General features: G+C 53.3%; 3 protein-coding genes across 9 annotated transcripts; 2 read left to right on the forward strand and 1 right to left on the reverse strand.

The window, feature by feature from the left end:
- Nucleotides 1-1499: 1499 nt before the first annotated feature.
- PRR30 (proline rich 30) lies at nucleotides 1500-4076 on the forward strand. 2 transcript variants are annotated; one of them, XM_055252221.2, is made up of 3 exons: nucleotides 1500-1641; nucleotides 1902-1954; nucleotides 2230-4076. In XM_055252221.2, exon 3 carries the CDS (start codon nucleotides 2595-2597, stop codon nucleotides 3774-3776), a length of 1182 nt encoding a protein of 393 aa, XP_055108196.1. In that variant the 5' UTR covers nucleotides 1500-1641; nucleotides 1902-1954; nucleotides 2230-2594; the 3' UTR covers nucleotides 3777-4076. The 2 variants fall into 2 exon arrangements, with proteins under 2 accessions (XP_055108196.1, XP_055108197.1); XM_055252222.2 differs by having other exon boundaries at nucleotides 1511-1611.
- Nucleotides 4077-6275: 2199 nt separating this feature from the next.
- On the forward strand, nucleotides 6276-10066 carry PREB (prolactin regulatory element binding). 4 transcript variants are annotated; one of them, XM_055252215.2, is made up of 9 exons: nucleotides 6276-6666; nucleotides 7232-7421; nucleotides 7608-7828; nucleotides 8022-8102; nucleotides 8219-8343; nucleotides 8550-8723; nucleotides 8870-8942; nucleotides 9119-9278; nucleotides 9445-10066. In XM_055252215.2, the coding sequence occupies exons 1-9, from the start codon at nucleotides 6532-6534 to the stop codon at nucleotides 9537-9539; spliced, it is 1254 nt and encodes a 417-aa protein (XP_055108190.1). In that variant the 5' UTR covers nucleotides 6276-6531; the 3' UTR covers nucleotides 9540-10066. The 4 variants fall into 4 exon arrangements, with proteins under 4 accessions (XP_055108190.1, XP_055108192.1, XP_055108193.1 ...); XM_055252217.2 differs by lacking the exon at nucleotides 9119-9278 and having other exon boundaries at nucleotides 6301-6666; XM_055252216.2 differs by lacking the exon at nucleotides 8550-8723 and having other exon boundaries at nucleotides 6303-6666.
- ABHD1 (abhydrolase domain containing 1) lies at nucleotides 8836-17111 on the reverse strand. 3 transcript variants are annotated; one of them, XM_055252227.2, is made up of 9 exons: nucleotides 16300-17111; nucleotides 12220-12380; nucleotides 11695-11877; nucleotides 11459-11504; nucleotides 11193-11305; nucleotides 10892-11065; nucleotides 10667-10739; nucleotides 10406-10571; nucleotides 8836-10289 (listed from the first exon to the last, which is right to left on the reverse strand). In XM_055252227.2, exons 1-9 carry the CDS (start codon nucleotides 16411-16413, stop codon nucleotides 10156-10158), a joined length of 1164 nt encoding a protein of 387 aa, XP_055108202.1. In that variant the 5' UTR covers nucleotides 16414-17111; the 3' UTR covers nucleotides 8836-10155. The 3 variants fall into 3 exon arrangements, 1 of the variants encoding a protein (XP_055108202.1); XR_010116936.1 differs by lacking the exons at nucleotides 8836-10289; nucleotides 10406-10571; nucleotides 10667-10739; nucleotides 12220-12380 and having other exon boundaries at nucleotides 10927-11877; nucleotides 16300-16447; XR_010116937.1 differs by lacking the exons at nucleotides 8836-10289; nucleotides 10406-10571; nucleotides 10667-10739; ... (3 more) ...; nucleotides 11695-11877; nucleotides 12220-12380 and adding an exon at nucleotides 15135-15505 and having other exon boundaries at nucleotides 16300-16399.

Below are 17111 nucleotides of genomic sequence, written 5' to 3' on the forward strand. Positions count from 1 at the left end.
ACTGGGTTTTAAAAAGATAGGCTAAGGATTTGAATATACAATTCTTCAAAGAAGATAAACAAATATCCCGTAGCACATGAAAAGATGCTCAACATCATTAGTCATTAGGAAAATGTAAATAAAACCCACAATATCATACCATTTCACACCCACTAGGATTGCTAAAATAAAAAAGACAGGCAACAACATGTGTTGGTAAGGATAAAGAAACATTGGAACCCTTATACCTCACTGATGGGTTTGAAAATTGGTACAGCCAACTTGGAAGACAGTTTGGTAGTTACTCAAAATGCTAAATATAGATTCACCACATAATCCAGCAAGTCTGCTTCTATGTATCTAAAGATAAATGAAACCATATGTTCACATAAAACTTGTACAAGAATGTTCATAGCACTATCCATAATTGCTAAAAAGTAGAAAGAACCATGCCAGGCGCGGTGGCTCACACCTGTAATCCCAGCACTTTGGGAGGCCGAGGTGGGCGGATCACCTGAGGTTGGGAGTTTGAGACCAGCCTGGCCAACATGGTGAAACCCTGTCTCTACCAAAAATACAAAAATTAGCCATGCATGGTGGCCCGCGCCTGTAGTCCCAGCTACTCAGAAGGCTGAGGCAGGAGAATTGCTTGAACCCGGGAGGTAGAGGTTGCAGTAAGCCAAGATTGTGCCACTACACTCCAGCTTGAGCAACAGAGTGAGAATTCATCTCAAAAAAAAAAAAAAAGTAGAAAGAACCAAAATGTCCATCAATTAATGAATGGGTAAACAAAATATGGCATATCCACACAAAGGAATATTATCTGGCAATAAAAAGGAGTAGAGCAATGACACATGCTACAACATGAATGAACCTTGCAAACATGCTAAGTAAAAGAAGTTATATACAAAAGACCACAATATTGTATAATTCCACTTACATGAAATGTCTAGAATATACAAACCTATAGAAACAGAGTAGATTGGTGGTTTCCAGAGGCTGGGGGAAGAGTGGGGACCAACTGCTAATGGGTACAGGATTTATTTTTGGGGGGACAAAAATGTTCTAAAACTAGATTGTGGAGATGGTTCTACAACCCTGTGAATATACTAGAAGACATACAATGGTACACTTTAAATGGGTAGATTGTGTGGTATGTGAATTATTTCCCAATAAAGCGGTTAAGAAAATAGTTATTAAAACATATAATAGGTATATCCCAAGGGGGAGAAAGGTGTGGTGCATGAGCTCAGCCCAGACAGGCTGTGTTAGTGGGGAGAGCAATGGATGAAGGAGGTGGTTGGAGCTGTAAAGTGTATAGGCCAAGAGTAGAGGTGGGGGCTGGGTCTTGAAGGAGAAACTGAGTGCACTGAAGAATTTTGCCTGCTTCACAGAGTTATCAAGGGCCAGCCTTTGGATGATCTCTTGAAGAAGGTTCCAGAGCCTCGAGGAGGAGATTCTATGATGTCAGCACCTGACCTTTGTGACATAGGCACATGCTGCCAGGGAGAACTGAACTTGGAATGGGGCCCCCAGCTCCTATTGGGGGCGGCGACCCTGGCGCCACCCCTTAGACAAAATCCCAGTCTCCCAGAGGCTTTTACCAGCTGGCCCCATTCCTTCTGCTGCTGGGTATAATAAGGCATCTCTGTCTGGGCCAGGGTGAGCTAGAGGACATCAGCACTAGGGGCAATAAGGGGTCGGAGGAACCAGAGTGGCAGGACACTGGGATGCTTGCAGAATCCCCGAGTCAGGATTAGGAGAATAAAAACCTGTACCACAGGCCTCTGCCTGGCTAAAGGAAGACTGAGGGCAAAACTCAGGGCTCAGACAGAAACCCGGGTCAGAGTGCATTTAGTGTTAGACGCTGGGGACACAGAAAGGTGTATCCACCATGTGGTGACTCTGCTCCTCTCTCCCAGGTCCTCTCAACGCTGAAGTACCTGTGAAACACAGCCCAGAGGAATTCTCATTGGTAAGAGCGCCCAGCACCAGAACACCCTTAATTCCTGTTCCCATCTCAGCCCTTATCCCCTGAACCCCTCCTCCAACTCCATCCTACCTTCCCTTCCTCCTTATTCCTCTCCTCCCCACTTCTCACCTTCCCTGGAGCATTTTGCCAGTTCTTTTGATCCCAAAGGTGACATGGATTTAAAGTGTTAGTGAGTTCAGCTTGGAACCGGGGACATGATGCAGAGCCAGAAACGGACCAATTCTCCCAATGTCTTGGGTTCTCTCTTTTCTCTCCAGGTCCTACGGGCTTTGTCTTCCTCTCTGCCCCGCCCAGATAATCGCTGCTGCCCCTCCACTCCCAAGATGCAGCTGTGATTCTTCATCCCCACACATCCTTCATCAATGGTTGACTGCAAAGAAGTCAGAAGCCAAGCTTAGGTTCATGCTCATGCCTGAACACCCCGAGAGCCCGGTGCTGGAGGGCTGGGTGTCCCCTTGGCCTGCCACCAGCACCTGCGCCCACACCAGGCTGGAGCCACGCTCTGTGCACAGAAGGTGACCTTGATTTCTCAGGCACAGCTGACCTCAGAGATACTGGTCCTGACTCTGCCAAGTCTCTCATCCCTAGTCTTGTTGCCCCAGTTTCTTCTGGATTCAAGGCGATGTTGCCTCAAAACAAGGACCAGGTGCTGCCACAGACCTCAGTGCTCCCTGGGCGCTCCACTTGGGGCTTCTCACAACTTGTGGACTCCTCTCCTCACAACCTGCAGCCTCTCTCTCCCCATCAGTCTCTCCCTCCCTCTCACCCAACATTCTCTTCCATTCGGTCCCATCGTCCCTCCTCCCCTCCACCAGCATCCCCCTCTCCTGGCTTCCAATTCGGCTCTTGTGACTCAAATTCTGACTTTGCTCCACATCCCTATTCTCCCTCTCTCCCAAGTTCCCCTACTTTCTTTCACCAGAACTACCTCTCTCTCCCCCATCCACGTGCATCCTCTCCCTCCAACAACTGGCTGTACCCCTCTCCCCCTCTGACTCCTTCCTTTTCTCCCTCCCAGCCTCAGAACTCCTCCCTTCCCCACTCACCCTGCCAGTCCCCTTCCCACCCCAAGGACCTGCATAGCTCCACGCTCACTCCCCCAGGCCCCAGCCCACCTTCTCATAGGCTCCACTCTAACAGGCAGACACAGCGCTGGCATCAGTACAGGGACACCGGGTCCGGGTCCCCTGGAGTAGTGGAGAGATGCATGCCAAGCGAGAAGGATCCTGCACAGTTCAGGGACCCAGGGGCCCTGGCCCAGGCCCTGGTGGTCCAGCTGGGGCACCGCCGCATCGCACACGACCTGCGGCTACTGCTTTTGCAGCACCTGTGGCTAGGCAGAACCGGCCAGGCCCCAGTCGTGGAGTATCCTATATGCCTGGTGTGTCTCCGGCCCCGCAGCCCCTCCTGCCCCCTCCCCAGGTACAGGACTGGACCCCAGCTGCTTGCTTTCCCTCAACTACTGCCCTGTGTGCAGGGCCAGGAATCTGGGCCACTCCGGATAGGCATCGGCTTCGGCCTCCGTCTGCCTCAGGGCCAGGCCAGGGCCTTGCATCTGCTGCCCGAAAAAAGGCCGAAGGAAGTAGGACCTCAGGGCAAGGCTACTCAGGCCTGTGGGCATCAATCGCCAGCATCTCAGCCTCCAGCAGCTCAGGCCCCGGCCGACCCAGTCCCAGGCACACCCTCCCAAACCAGGAGCTTCAGGTCTGCAGGCCTTCAATCACCAAACTCCCCACGATGTTTCTCCGGGCCTCCACCTCGGGCACCAAAACAGGCCACTACCTCCCTGAAGCCCAGGCCTTGACCTGCCCCAAAGAGGCCAGTTTCTCTGGAGCTCATTCTCCAAAAGTCATCAGTCTAGTTCCAGAGCCACGGAGGCCCCCTGGAACACCCCCTCCAAACCCAACCCTCCCAACGAGGCCCCAGATCTCGGGGAATCCCCGAGACACCCTGAAGGGCTGGCTGGCCGGAGGTCAGGTGTGTTCTCCTGCTCTGAACCCTGGGAGCCCCTTGTGGAGTCTGCTGTCTCCGGGCTAAAGAGGACCAAGAGCACCAAGGCCCCATTCAGCCCTCCGTGGATCTAATAAAGTCTAACCCTGTGAAACTTGTGTTTGTGTCCTGCTGAGTCCACAGAATAGGTGGCTATAACTACAGGGGTGCCAGTCCCCAACAAGACCCTTGGTGGCGGGGAGGGGGTGGTTCATGCCTATAATCCCAACACACTGGAAGGCTGAGGTAGGAGGATCACTTGAAGCCAGGAGTTTGAGACCAGCCTGGGCAACATAGCAAGACCCTGTCTCTCCAAAAATAAAAATATAAAAAAATTAGCTGAGTATGGCGGGCCGTGCCTGTACTACCAGCTACTCAAGAGGCTGAAGTGGGAGGATCACTTGAGTCCAGGAGTTCAAGGTTGCAATGAGCTATATCATGCCATTGCACTCCAGCCTGGGTGACAAAGATGCTATCACCAAAAAAAAAAAAAAAAAAAAAAAAAAAGGTCAGGGTGTGGTGGCTCAAGCCTATAATCCCAGTACTTTGGGAGGCCAAGGTGGGCATATCATTTAAGGTCAGGAGTTACGAGACCAGCCTGGCCAACATGGTGAAACTCCGTCTCTACTAAAAATACAAAAATTAGCCGGGTGTGGTGGCAGGTGCCTGTAGTTCCAGCTACTCAGGAGGCTGAGGCAGGAGAATCACTTCAACCTGGGAGGCGGACCTTGCAGTGAGCTGAGATCAGGCCACTGCACTCCAGCCTCGGCAACAGAGTGAGACTCCGTCTCAAAAAACAAAAAAAGACCCTGGAGGGTGGTGTCAAAGGAAATGGAGAGGCCAGAAAGAGCAGGTGCCATGTATCCAAGGAGGACAAGGGACCCACAGGGCCTGGGGACTTGAGATATGCAGAGAGCTTGACCACGCCCTTCACGCATCTAATTCAACTCTGTGGGACAGATATTGGCATTCCCAAAGATGAAGCCACTGCACCATTCCTCTGGGTGCACCTTAGGTTAATGAGAATGCAGGAAGGGTGTCTCTTTGCAGGGAAGGACATCCCTTGTGCTCGCTCTCAGGAGTGCACAAAGGTCCTCATCAGATCAGAAACCTGAGGGAGAATGGAGTGTCAGGCGCAGAAGATACCTGCCCAGGAGCTGAACTGCCCTCTCTGAGGCCAGCAAAGCAGCTGGCCACCCACCAAGCCACCAGCCCAGGAGTGTGAAGCCTTGAGAAAGGTAATGGCAGACACCACCCCTGCCAAAAGTGGGGGATAGGCATTAAGGATGACAGAGGTGTCCCCATACGAGGAAGCAGTGGATTCAGCATTTGAAGTCAGGTTTATTTTTAAGTTCATGCTGCCTCCGTTAAGAAGCAAGAGACTCCGGTGGTTTCTGGTGTGTGTCCTCGGGCAAATCACTTCCTCTCTGGGGTAAGATGCAAAGGCCTGTGCTCCTAGGAGATGGCGTATCACTCCTCAAATGGGAACAGTCCTAATGTGAGGATTTCATGTGTGTGAGAGACAGGGTCTAGCTCTGTCGTCCAGGGGCTGGAGTGCAGTGGTGACATCACTGGTGGTCCAGCACAGTGGTCGAGCTCACTGCAGCCTCGACCTCCCGGTCTCAAGTGATCCTCCCGCCTGAGCCTCCTGGGCAGCTGGGCCCACAGGTGCCACGATGTTTGGCTAATTTTTAAATATTTTGTACGTACGGATCCCCATGTTGCCCAGGCTTGTCTCGAAAGCCTGGGCTCAAGCCATCCTCCTCTCTCGGACTTTCCGAAAGTATTGGGATTGCAGGAGGATTACAGGCATGCGCCACCGTGCCCAGCAGAGGATTTTTTTTTTTTTTTTTGAGACGGAGTTTCACTCTTGTTGCTTGTTGCCCAGGCTGGAGAGCAATGGCAATGGCGCGATCTCGGCTCACTGCCACCTCTACTTCCCAGGTTCAAGTGATTCTCCTGCCTCAGGCTCCCGAGTAGCTGGGATTACAGGCGCACGCCACCACGCCCTTTGTATTTTTGGTAGAGACGGGGTTTCTCCATGTTGGTCAGACTGGTCTCGAACTCCTGATCCACCCGCCTCGGCCTCCCAAAGTACTGGGATTACAGGCGCGAGTCGGATTTCTTTATTAAAGGTTGACCTTCATCAACGTGCATTGGCCCCACCTCCTCCGCCCGCGCCCCGCGCCCCGCACAAAGATGGCGAAGTCGGTGCTGGGCGACTGTGCCTCCGCACCAGGGGTAGAGAAGCGAAGCCCCGCCCCGGGAAACGCGGCCCCGCAGCCGGCTAGTGCTGACGCGTGTCGGCGCTCCTGCGCTTGCGCGGAGGGAGCCGCGAGACAGGTGCGCGTGCGCAGTGCGCGTCTGCGAGACCGACTTGGACGGACCCGAGCTGAGCCTCAGCTGCCTGTCGGTGGTCAGGGTTTTGGCAACTCCCTGGTGTGAGAGGGGTCGGGAGTGCTCCCGGCGGCGACGGGGCCGAGATCACCAGCGGCCGGAGCAGTAGTCGAAGGCCCGGCGCGGCATGTCCTGGGTGCCGCGGTGCGGGCAGTGAACGCGCGCCGGGCGGGATGGGCCGGCGCCGGGCGCCAGAGCTGTACCGGGCTCCGTTCCCGTTGTACGCGCTTCAGGTCGACCCTAGCACTGGGCTGCTCATCGCTGCGGGCGGAGGAGGCGCTGCCAAGACAGGCATAAAGAATGGCGTGGTGAGAGCCCAGGGCCACTGGGGCTGGGTCTTGCTGCGGGCTGGCGGCGATTCCAGGGTGGCCGGGGGGTCGCGGGGCGGGCCACACCCCAGCTTCGCGCCCTGCCCACTTCTGCTGGGGAGACCCGCTTGCCTGACGCCCAGGCGCGAATTTCAGTCGAGAACTCAGCGGGCGGAGGAGAGGCTTTTAAGGTAAAGTGAAAACTGCACACAGCTGCAGAGTCGGCAGGAACGCTTCAGCTCCTCCTCAGAGCAGCTCCAGGGGTCTTATCCTGGCCTTTTCCGGGAGGTCTTGCCTGCCCTCTAGCAGCGGCGAGAGTGGTGCATTTGGGTTTAGGCTAAGTTCCTTCCCTCTTCTGAGCTTCACCCTGTTCTGTAAAATAGAGGTAATAATCCCAGTCCTGCTCACTGTATAGATTTGTGAGGCCCAAATGAGAGAAAAAAGACTCGAGAAACCCTTGTGAACTAGAACGTGCAGAAAGCAAAGGGGTAAGACATCAGACTCTTCCCTAGACATGCTCTCTGGGCACCCCTGAACTTGCTCATCCGGGTTCCCCCTCCCACAGCACTTTCTGCAGCTAGAGCGGATTAATGGGCGCTTGAGTGCCTCCTTGCTGCACTCCCATGACACAGAGACACGGGCCACCATGAACTTGGCACTGGCTGGTGACATCCTTGCTGCAGGGCAGGATGCCCACTGTCAGCTCCTGCGCTTCCAGGCCCATCAACAGAAGGGCAACAAGGCAGAGAAGGCCGGTAAGGAGCTCCCTCTCTACCCCCTTGGGGAAAGGGTTGAATGAGTAAGGTCACTCTTGCCGTCTCTAAAGAAGTGGGTCTGGAAGTAGGGTTTTGGTAGCAAGCTGGAAGTTGTATGGGCACCTGCCACGGAGAGAGGGGCCTTACTGTAGAAGCCTGGAACCTGGCCAAGTATTTGTGTTACAGGTTCCAAGGAGCAGGGGCCTCGACAAAGGAAGGGAGCAGCCCCAGCAGAGAAGAAATGTGGAGCGGAAACTCAGCACGAGGGGCTAGAACTCAGGGTAGAGAATTTGCAGGCGGTGCAGACAGACTTCAGCTCCGATCCACTGCAGAAAGTTGTGTGCTTCAACCACGATAATACCCTGCTTGCCACTGGAGGGACAGATGGCTACGTCCGTGTCTGGAAGGTGTGGGTTTGCGGGGTTAGGGAGGATGAATGTCAGTAGCAGCAAGATCAAAATTGTGAGAAGCTGAACGTGGCATCTGGGAAACTTGTGAATGAAGCTTGCATTGAGGGGTCATTAGAAGGGGTGGCGTGGGGATCAGTCACAGTGTACTTGCTGGACACCTGAGTTAACCACGGTGGTGGTTTGGCTACAGGTACCCAGCCTGGAGAAGGTTCTGGAGTTCAAAGCCCACGAAGGGGAGATTGAAGACCTGGCTTTAGGGCCTGATGGCAAGGTGAGGGGGTGGGGGCGGGAGGAGGGTGGAGAAAGGAGAGAGGAGGTGCTTATGCTGCTTGCCCAATAAGTGGATCCCCTAACCTGTCCATCCTTGGAATCTTTATTCCTAACTAGTTGGTAACTGTGGGCCGGGACCTTAAGGCCTCTGTGTGGCAGAAGGATCAGCTGGTGACACAGCTGCACTGGCAAGAGAATGGACCCACCTTTTCCAGCACACCATACCGCTACCAGGCCTGCAGGTGTGAAGACTTTGGGGGGTGGCTGAAAGAGGCATAGCCCAGCTGTGGTGGGGAAGAGGGAAAAGACTGGGAGGAAAAGCGGGGAAAAGCGGGGAGGAACTTGTTGAGTGTTACCCCAGGTCTGACCAGGGTGCAGGTGGTGCACAAACCTCTGAGGAAGGTTGGGCAGGCCCCAGGAGCTGAATAGCCCCTCATCCGACCCCCAGGTTCGGGCAGGTTCCAGACCAGCCTGCTGGCCTGCGACTCTTCACTGTGCAAATTCCCCACAAGCGCCTGCGCCAGCCCCCTCCCTGCTACCTCACAGCCTGGGATGGCTCCAACTTCTTGCCCCTTCGGACCAAGTCCTGTGGCCATGAAGTCGTCTCCTGCCTCAATGTCAGGTGTGAGACATTGCTGCCTTGGCTAGGTAGGGGGTCCCTGAGGGAGCTTGGAAAGGAGTCCTGCCTGGGTCTTTGCGGACCGGTATTGGGGTTGAGGGTTGCTGCACAAGCCTCCAGGACAACGAACACTTTATTGTTTGTTGCAGTGAGTCCGGCACCTTCCTAGGCCTGGGCACAGTCACTGGCTCTGTTGCCATCTACATAGCTTTCTCTCTCCAGGTAATGGGTGGAGGTTGGCATGGCCCTGTGGGTGGACTGTAGGCCTCTCTCTACCGAGTTTGCAGGAAGGAGTCTGGCCCGTTCTATTGAGGGAAAACCTGGGGGCGGGGAACATGCTTTCCAGAAAGAGAGTTCCCAGCTAGGCCGTTCTTCACTGGTTTTCCTTCTGCCCGCAGTGCCTCTACTACGTGAGGGAGGCCCATGGCATTGTGGTGACGGATGTGGCCTTTCTACCTGAGAAGGGTCGTGGTCCAGAGCTCCTTGGGTCCCATGAAACTGCCCTGTTCTCTGTGGCTGTGGACAGTCGTTGCCAGCTGCATCTGTTGCCCTCACGGCGTGAGTCATTGGGGCGGGGCAGGCAGGCACCACCCCACCTTTAACTGGACCAGAAACGTGCCCCCCTGGAGGCTGGGCTCTTTGTGCCACTCCCCCTTTGAAGGGTTCTGGTTTTCAGGCTGGGAAGCCGCTTTGCCTGCTGACCTCCTCCCTTTCCCTCCTGCAGAGAGTGTTCCTGTGTGGCTCCTGCTCCTGCTGTGTGTTGGGCTTATTGTTGTGACCATCCTGCTGCTCCAGAGTGCCTTTCCAGGTTTCCTTTAGCTTCCCTCCTTCCTGGGAATCAGGAGCCTGGTCACTGCCATCTCTAGAGCAGAGTGGAGGCCTGAACTCCCTTTGCTCACTCCATTTGGGTCCACAGCTGAGGTTGCCTCTGACAAGATGAATGGGCACTGCCTGCCCTTCTAGTGAAAAGGCTTGGAGTTGAGCTTGTCCTTTCTCTAGAAACATGTGAAGATGCCCAAGAGCCTGGAGGCACTGCTGTCCTTCCTGCAGAAACAGTTTCTCCTTCCCTCAGCCCTGTGGCCAGTTCCTCTTCACATGAAGCCCCTGGCATTTGCTGGGGAAGGGAATGGCCTGGTACTTGCTGTTAGGGCAGGAAGGGGCAAAAGGAAGACTTGGGTAGTAATCTGGGGGTTCAGATGGGTAGCACTAAGCCAGCCAGCCTAAAGATGCAATAAGTTCCTAGGTAGTCTACCCTAACCTTGAGGAATGGGAAAATGAACCTCAGCCCATTAGGCAGGAAAAGTTGATATTTAATAAACAAGGAAAGAGTGAACTGAGACCTCAAATGGTACTCTTGTCAGCTATTTCTGTCCTCAGAAGGTGAGAGAGCCCTGAGGTCAGGCAGCCCCTCTGGGTGCTGGAAGATGGCTTTGGCCTACTGATGCGAGAGGCGGCTCATGTAGCAGTGCTGCCATGGGAGCAGCCCTTCCAGGAAGCTGATGTGGCCACCCCAGGCTGTGATGAGCAGCGCAGCGTAGGGGGAGTGTTGGGCGGCCTGTATGGGAAGGGCTAGGAGAGGGTCAGAGGTTAGAAACGTTGGCCTTCACTGGGCGCCCAGGCTGTCTGTCGCGTCCCTCATGGCCCATTTTCCTTGGGGCCAAAGTGTCCTAATTCAGAGTACTCACCACAGACGGGGGAGAAGGGGTCATCTGTTGCATTGAGACAGGGCACAGGGATCCGGATGGCATCTACCTTGGTTCTAGGGCTTGCTGCTTTATAGTAGGTAACACAGTCTTGATAGCCAAAGGCCACAGATGTGTAGCGCTCATCAAACTGGCGGATAGTGTGGGCCTGCAGGTGTCACCGTAGGATAGGCTAAGATGATAAAGAACAGGATAGTGGAAGACTCATCTGGGGGGAGCCAGGGGCATGGCTGAAGATTATACCTGTAGCACAAAGTCTATGTCCACCACCTTTTCAATCACCTTTCTGTTTTTGCAAGAGTACATAAGAGTTTGGCTTGACACCTGGACCTGACCCCCCCGCCCCCAGGCCCTGTCTTACTATCTCGTGTGAGGAAGCCCAGAGAGAACTGACCAAGCACTAGGAGAGCCTGGAGTGTCTGCCATCCTACTCTGTCTACTGCCTCCTCCCACTTGCCACGACCCTACCGTTCCACAAGTTGGCAGAGCCCAGCAGTGAGGGGCTGATTGAAGAGCAGTGAGTTGAGTGGGGTTTCCAGGGAGCGAGTGGTCTCAAAGGAATCCCAGCATGCAGACAGAGTCAGTGTTGCCACCAGCCCTGCAGCCTGCCCGGTCTGTGCCAGATGATTCAGCACCAGTATCCTGTAGAACTGGACAAGGGACCATGAAAGAAGGGTTTGCATTAATGTGAGTTGGGACAGAGGAAGGGGACATGGAGGAGGAAAGAAAGGAAGACTGGGCCTCTGAGTTAAACCCAGGCAATCTTTACCCTCCAAAAGAGATGCCCACGGCCAGCAGTGGAGCTTGGGGATAGCGGTGCTTTATGTGGTTCACGACTGTCTCTAGATCTTCAGTATTGCTGGCACAAAAAGCCCTGTGTGTCTGAGGGCAAACAAGATCATTGGGTAGAGAGGGAGACCGTGGCCAGAAGGTGGAGGGGAAACTGAGGAAGAATAGGTAGGAGGTAGAGCCCCAGGGCCAAGGATCTCTAAAGGAAGTGGGTGAAGGGCTGCTATGAGGAAGGTGGCTACTCACCCGCAGTTCCTCCCCACGGCAGCCCCGGTTGTTAAACACGACAGCTCTGTGGCACACACAGGTACATCTTAGCCAGACCCTTCTTAGCCCCTCTCCCCTTTCAGTAGTCTTCAGAAAGACCTCTGTCCAAAGACTCCCTTCGTGTAGCGGATTGACTTCTATCAGTGTCCGGATTGACTTCTCCCTAGTACACGTTCTCAGATGCCACCCCATTCTGGGGCTGCACCCATCCTTACTGGTAGCCATTCCTCAGAGCTTGGTTAACTAGGTGCAAGACGTATGTCTCCTGGCTACTGCCGGTGATGCCAGGAAGCAGCAGCACGATGGGCTGCGTAGTAGGATCAGGGTCTTGGCTGCTGTCAGGCTGCTTGGCCCAGTCTAGCAGGAGCTGGCCTCCATCTGGTGTTTGGAGAATGTCACTGGTTTTGGAGGAAGAGGCACACAAAGATACTATTAAGAACTTAATGTAATTCAAAAGCTTTGCCCCCTGCCCCACCCACAAACAAGTCTTACCACTTCCCATCAGCATCATCTGAGGCTGTTCTTCATGTAAAACAGTAAGGCTTGACAATGTGGGATGGGGACATAAAAGATGACCTGGTGGCTGTGCAATTATGTAGCCCTTCCATATAACATCCATTGTTATTGAACCCTCAACGCAGGGATGTAGATGAGACAGATTACCTACATTTTAAAAGCGGTAGATGGATTTTCCCTAGATACCTGGGGTTTCATGTTCACCCTGTTCTGTCCCTTCTTACCTCTGATAAAGGACTAGGGGCTGAGACTGCAGGAGGACTTGGGAGATGCTTTGTAGTCGCCCCTCAAAACACCACAGCGTTGGGTAGAAAGTCTCCGTAGTGATGGAACAGTGTTGCTCCAGGAAGGCCAGAAACTGCGGCCCAGCCACCAGCCGAGGCCTCTGTCATCACACAACAGTCTGCCCCACTTCCCTGACTTTTGCACCAAGCTAGTGAGGCACCCAACACCAGAGGGTGAGGGGGCCCCCCTCTCCAGAGGCCAGCCTGGAGGACCCTGCTTTGTCTGCATGTGAGATACTCAGCACAGCTCAGTTGAATGGCCAAGTCTCTGATAATACACTCCAGCTAGAGCCCCTAAAAAGCCCAGTCCTGGAGTGTCACTGCCCAGAATTGACCCTGAACTGGGAGCTGCTGAGTTGACTGAGTGCTGACTTTCCCGCTCAGCCTATCCATGCCCCAAACCCATTTTGGAGAGAGCAGGTAATGTAAACAGCCAGGCTTAGTGGTGTGCGCCTGTGGTCCCAGCCACTTGGGAGGCTGAGATGGTAGGATCACTGGAGCCCAGAAGTTCAAGACTGCAGTGAGCTATGATAGCACCACTCTACTCTAGCCTGGGCGACAGTGAGACCCTGTTGATAAATAAGTGCCCAGCTGATCTGCAGAAAAAGTCGGGGTTCTGGGCAGGGGCTGAAGAAATGCAGCGCCATTCAATCTTCAGCCTTTACTTTGCAGTTGAAAATGAACCCGGCCGGGCGCAGTGGCTCATGCCTATAATCCCAGCACTTTGGGAGGCCAAGGTGGGCAGATCACAAGGTCAAGAGATGGAGACCATCCTGGCCAACATGGTGAAACCCCGATTCTACTAAAAATACAAAAATTAGCCAGGCATGGTGGCACGTGCCTGTAGTCTCAGCTACTCGCGAGGCTGAGGCAGGAGAATCGCTTGAACCTGGGAGGCAGAGGTTACAGTGAGCCGAGATCGTGCCCCTGCACTCCAGCCTGGTGATACAGTGAGACACCGTCTTTTCTTTCTTTCTTTCTTTTTTGAGACAGAGTCTCGCTCTGTTGCCCAGGCTGGAGTGCAGTGGCGCAATCTCGGCTCACTGCAAGCCGAGTTGATGCCATTCTCCTGCCTCAGCCTCCTGAGTAGCTGGGACTACAGGTGCCCGCCACCACGCCTGGCTAATTTTTTTTTTTTTGTATTTTTAGTAGAGATGGGATTTCACCGTGTTGGCCAGGATGGTCTCGATCTCCTGTCCTCGTGATCCGCCCGCCTCGGCCTCCCAAAGTGCTGGGATTCCAGGCGTAAGCCACTGCGTCTGGCCTAACAGGCTTCCTTCTACCAGGGACCTTATCTTCTCTTACTTGTGGGGCCCCTGCTGTTAGATTGTGCTCTAAAGGAAGAACAGCCCTAATGTGAATCGATTTTTTTTTCCTTCATGCCAGCCAGGGGGAAGGTGACAAGGATGAAATAACAGGGACAGATGAGGTCACTGGGCACTGAGCCCTGACTTTCAGCTTCTCTGCTGTGTTCTGGACAGACATCAAGTGAACGAGAGAGCCTAGCCATGTGGAAGGCATGTGAAGGAGGAGTATGCCATAGGTTCAAGAATAGAAACTGCATATCTGCAGTGGGCCCTAAGGAACATGAGGACCAGATTTCTATCTCCAGTACAGTTCCTATACTCTACAGGGGCAAATGGTAGAGAGGCCAAGTTGATAGTGCAACTGTTGGGAGATGTGACTTTGGACCCTAGTCCTTAAGCCCTGGAATTATGACAGCTGTCAGTCGTGTGCAGGCACTGGGCTAAGCCCAAGCTTATGAGATATTTTATAAGTGAAGAAGTTATGACTGACAGAGGTTAAGTGGTTTGTCCAGTTACACAGCAAGCAAGAGGCAAAACAAAATTATTAACTATGACATTACCACCAGTGCTTGTAGGTAAGATTTGTTGAGTGCTCATTAAGCTCCAGGCATTGTGCTAAGCACTTCACACAAATTTTGTCTTGTGATTTTCATAACAGTTCCATGAAATAGGTTCTGTGATCGCCCTATGTGAACGGATTTGAATGCTGAATAACTTGTCAAGGGCCAGAAGCTTGCCAGAGCTAGTTAGTGGCAGAGCAGGAGATTCAAACCCAGGTCTGTCTGACTCTAGAGCCTGCGCTGTCTAGTCACTGTCGCATATTGCCTCCTAATTGCCAAGATTTTGAGTTGTTATCCATTTTTTTTTTTTGAGATGGAGTTTTGCTTTGACACCCAGGCTGGAGTGCAGTGGTGCCATCTCAGCTCACCGCAACCTCCGCCTCCTGGGTTCAAGCGATTCTCCTGCCTCAGCCTCCTGAGTAGCTGGGATGACAGGCTTGTGTCACCACGCCCGACTAATTTTTGTAGTTTTAGTAGAGAGGGGGTTTCACCATGTTGGCTAGGCGGGTCTCGAACTCCTGACATCAAGTGATGCACCCTCCTCAGCCTCCCAAAATGCTAGGATTACAGGCATGAGCCACTGTGCTCGGCCGAGTTACTATCAGTTTATTAATTCCTTGGTCAAACGGCCCAGTAGTGTGGAACAAGACTTATAAATTTGTTCACAGGTTTGATTTATGTGGGTTAATTTGATTTTAACTCAAGAAAATGTTTCTTGACTCCCTCCTGAGAATGAATTAGTATTACAATATGCCACTGGTTGCTATGCTTAAATCAGTATAGATCCATTATGGTGCTGGACAATCCAAACACCATATCTAGAGGGCCTCCAGAATAGCACTTTTCCTGCATTTTTAACCAGTATTCGTTAGCTTATAAAGGGTTTAGTCTATAAAGCAGCAGGGGCCCAGATTTCTGTGCAGCTAGTTGCAAGTAAAGGAAAGTGTTTCCTTGGGGGCAGTTTTGTTCTGAAATGACCTTCCAAATCTGATGTGTAAAGTGAGGCCTACAGAGTATTGTGAGGCCTGGAGTTTTTAACTGTTTTATTAAGGAAGACTTTTTTTGTTGTTTTTTTTGAGACGGAGTTTCACTCTTGTTGCCCAGGCTGGAGTGCAATGGCATGATCTCGGCTCATTGCAACTTCCGCCTCCCAGGTTCAAGCAATTCTTCTGCCTCAGGCTCCCGAGTAGCTGGGATTATAGGCATGTGCCACCACGCCTGGCTAATTTTTGTATTTTTAGTAGAGACGGGGTTTCTTCATGTTGATCAGGCTGCTCTCGAACTCCCGACCTCAGGTGATCCTCCAGCCTCTGCCTCCCAAAGTGTTGGGATTACAGGTGTGAGCCACCACACCCGGCCCTAAGGAAGACATTTAGTAAACAATATATGCCAATGTAGAAAGCGCTGAAAATATGGAAAAGTCTAGGTAACACTAAAGTCTCCTATAGACCTTTTGAAAGGACTCAAACCAGTAGGTGTCTTATTAGACTCAGCTACCTAGAACAGAGTTTAATGAAGATTAAAAGATTGGGCTTTTCCTGGATATGTAAGTTATGTATTTATCTAAATTTCAGTGAGAAAAATCTCCAAATTCATCAAAATCAACCTCTTCAAACTTTCTCATCACACTATATGGAGAGCCTGGAACATCAAACAGGGCTGAATGAGAAAAGACAGTTAGGGTCATCCATCAGTTCTGAGCTAGGCCAGTTCTCACCTCAGCCAGCCCTCAAGGGAAGGGAGGCCCTGCTAAGCTATTTGGGGGGTGGGTGGTATGGGAGTTAGCCATGACCACGCAGACCTCTGGTTCCTTCCTTCAGTTCAGCTGAAAGACTCAGCTAAACCACCTAAAAAGGAACACAAAGTGTGCACATCTCTGACACCTCAGGATGCGTTCCACCCCACCTTTTCCCAAATGCTTGTCCACATTATAGGGAGCAGCACCCTCCAGTACCCAAAAGGCCCAGCTGGCATGGGGATCCCATGGGATGCAGAGGCACTAGGGAGGCAGAGCCAACTCTCCCTTCGGTGGTAGCAAATTTCACCTGTGGGGAAGCCCAACCATCCCAGCTCCCACCAAGGGCTCAAGCCCGTGTCTGGAAGCTGCCCCCTACACCCAAACCCGCTGGCCAGAGCACTGGACCCGCACCCACCTGAAGCACACATGCCCAGTAGTAACCCAAGTAGAGGGCAATGGCAAGAGCCAAGAGCAGAGAGAAGGTGTCTGCCCAGGTGCCATTCTGGGGGCTCAGGAAGGAGCTCAGCATCTTGTGTTGGGGGCTTCCAACCCTCAGGCTCCTGGCTGGCCCCGGTTGGCCGGCTGTGACTCGCGGGCCCACCCGCCGCCCGTCATAGGCGGCCTGTGCAGGTCCGGTCCCCGCTGCCGGCCGTTTGCGCTGCTGGCCCCGCCCACCGCCGGTGCCCGCGGCTAGGCGGCGAGAGGCCGCGCTAGTTGGTCGCGGGGCTGGGCGGCTGCGCCTAGTGCCTCGCGTGGATCTAACCCGAGTGACCTGCGAATGGCTTCCCGCCCTCCCCCGCCTTCTGCTTCCCCTCCGCCGTTCCTGGCTGTGCAGCCAGAGACAAGCGGCCTCCCCCAGCTGCCATCTTGGTGCAGGGCATCTCCAGCTCCCTCAAACTCTTCCCCGGTGACGCCCGAGTCCAGCAGCCTAGCCAGAGTCTATTAGGCGCTCGCAGTCAGTCACACACAGGACACAGCTACTCCTGCGGTGACATTCTGCTCTGTCACACACTACAGCCATTCACAGTGACCCTCCCTCACCAGTCACTGTCCGACTGTGACACCCCACACTGTCACAAAGCTTTCAGCTGCTCGGTGGTAGCATTGCAACACATGCAACTTCCTGCAGTGTCACTCTGCATTGTCTCATACAGTCCCTGCCACACAGTCCTTGTACAGTAGATAATTTGCTCACCACCCGCCCTGTACCAGGCACTTGATACAGAT

Source organism: Symphalangus syndactylus, chromosome 18 (genome assembly GCF_028878055.3).
Source record: "Symphalangus syndactylus isolate Jambi chromosome 18, NHGRI_mSymSyn1-v2.1_pri, whole genome shotgun sequence".
Taxonomy (NCBI): domain Eukaryota; kingdom Metazoa; phylum Chordata; class Mammalia; order Primates; family Hylobatidae; genus Symphalangus; species Symphalangus syndactylus.

What these genes read in the sequence shown, in the direction of transcription:
- PRR30 (XM_055252221.2), top strand. Translation starts at nt 2,595, where the DNA reads ATGTTGCCTCAAAACAAGGACCAGGTGCTGCCACAGACCTCAGTGCTC.
- PREB (XM_055252215.2), top strand. Translation starts at nt 6,532, where the DNA reads ATGGGCCGGCGCCGGGCGCCAGAGCTGTACCGGGCTCCGTTCCCGTTG. An exon ending in CAGGCATAAAGAATGGCGTG is followed by an intron (nt 6,667 to 7,231) that starts GTGAGAGCCCAG and finishes CCCCTCCCACAG; the next exon opens with CACTTTCTGCAGCTAGAGCG. An exon ending in ACATAGCTTTCTCTCTCCAG is followed by an intron (nt 8,943 to 9,118) that starts GTAATGGGTGGA and finishes TTCTGCCCGCAG; the next exon opens with TGCCTCTACTACGTGAGGGA.
- ABHD1 (XM_055252227.2), bottom strand. Translation starts at nt 16,413, where the DNA reads ATGCTGAGCTCCTTCCTGAGCCCCCAGAATGGCACCTGGGCAGACACC. An exon ending in ACTGGGCATGTGTGCTTCAG is followed by an intron (nt 12,381 to 16,299) that starts GTGGGTGCGGGT and finishes GTGTGATGACAG; the next exon opens with AGGCCTCGGCTGGTGGCTGG. An exon ending in GCCGTGGGGAGGAACTGCGG is followed by an intron (nt 11,306 to 11,458) that starts GTGAGTAGCCAC and finishes GTTTGCCCTCAG; the next exon opens with ACACACAGGGCTTTTTGTGC.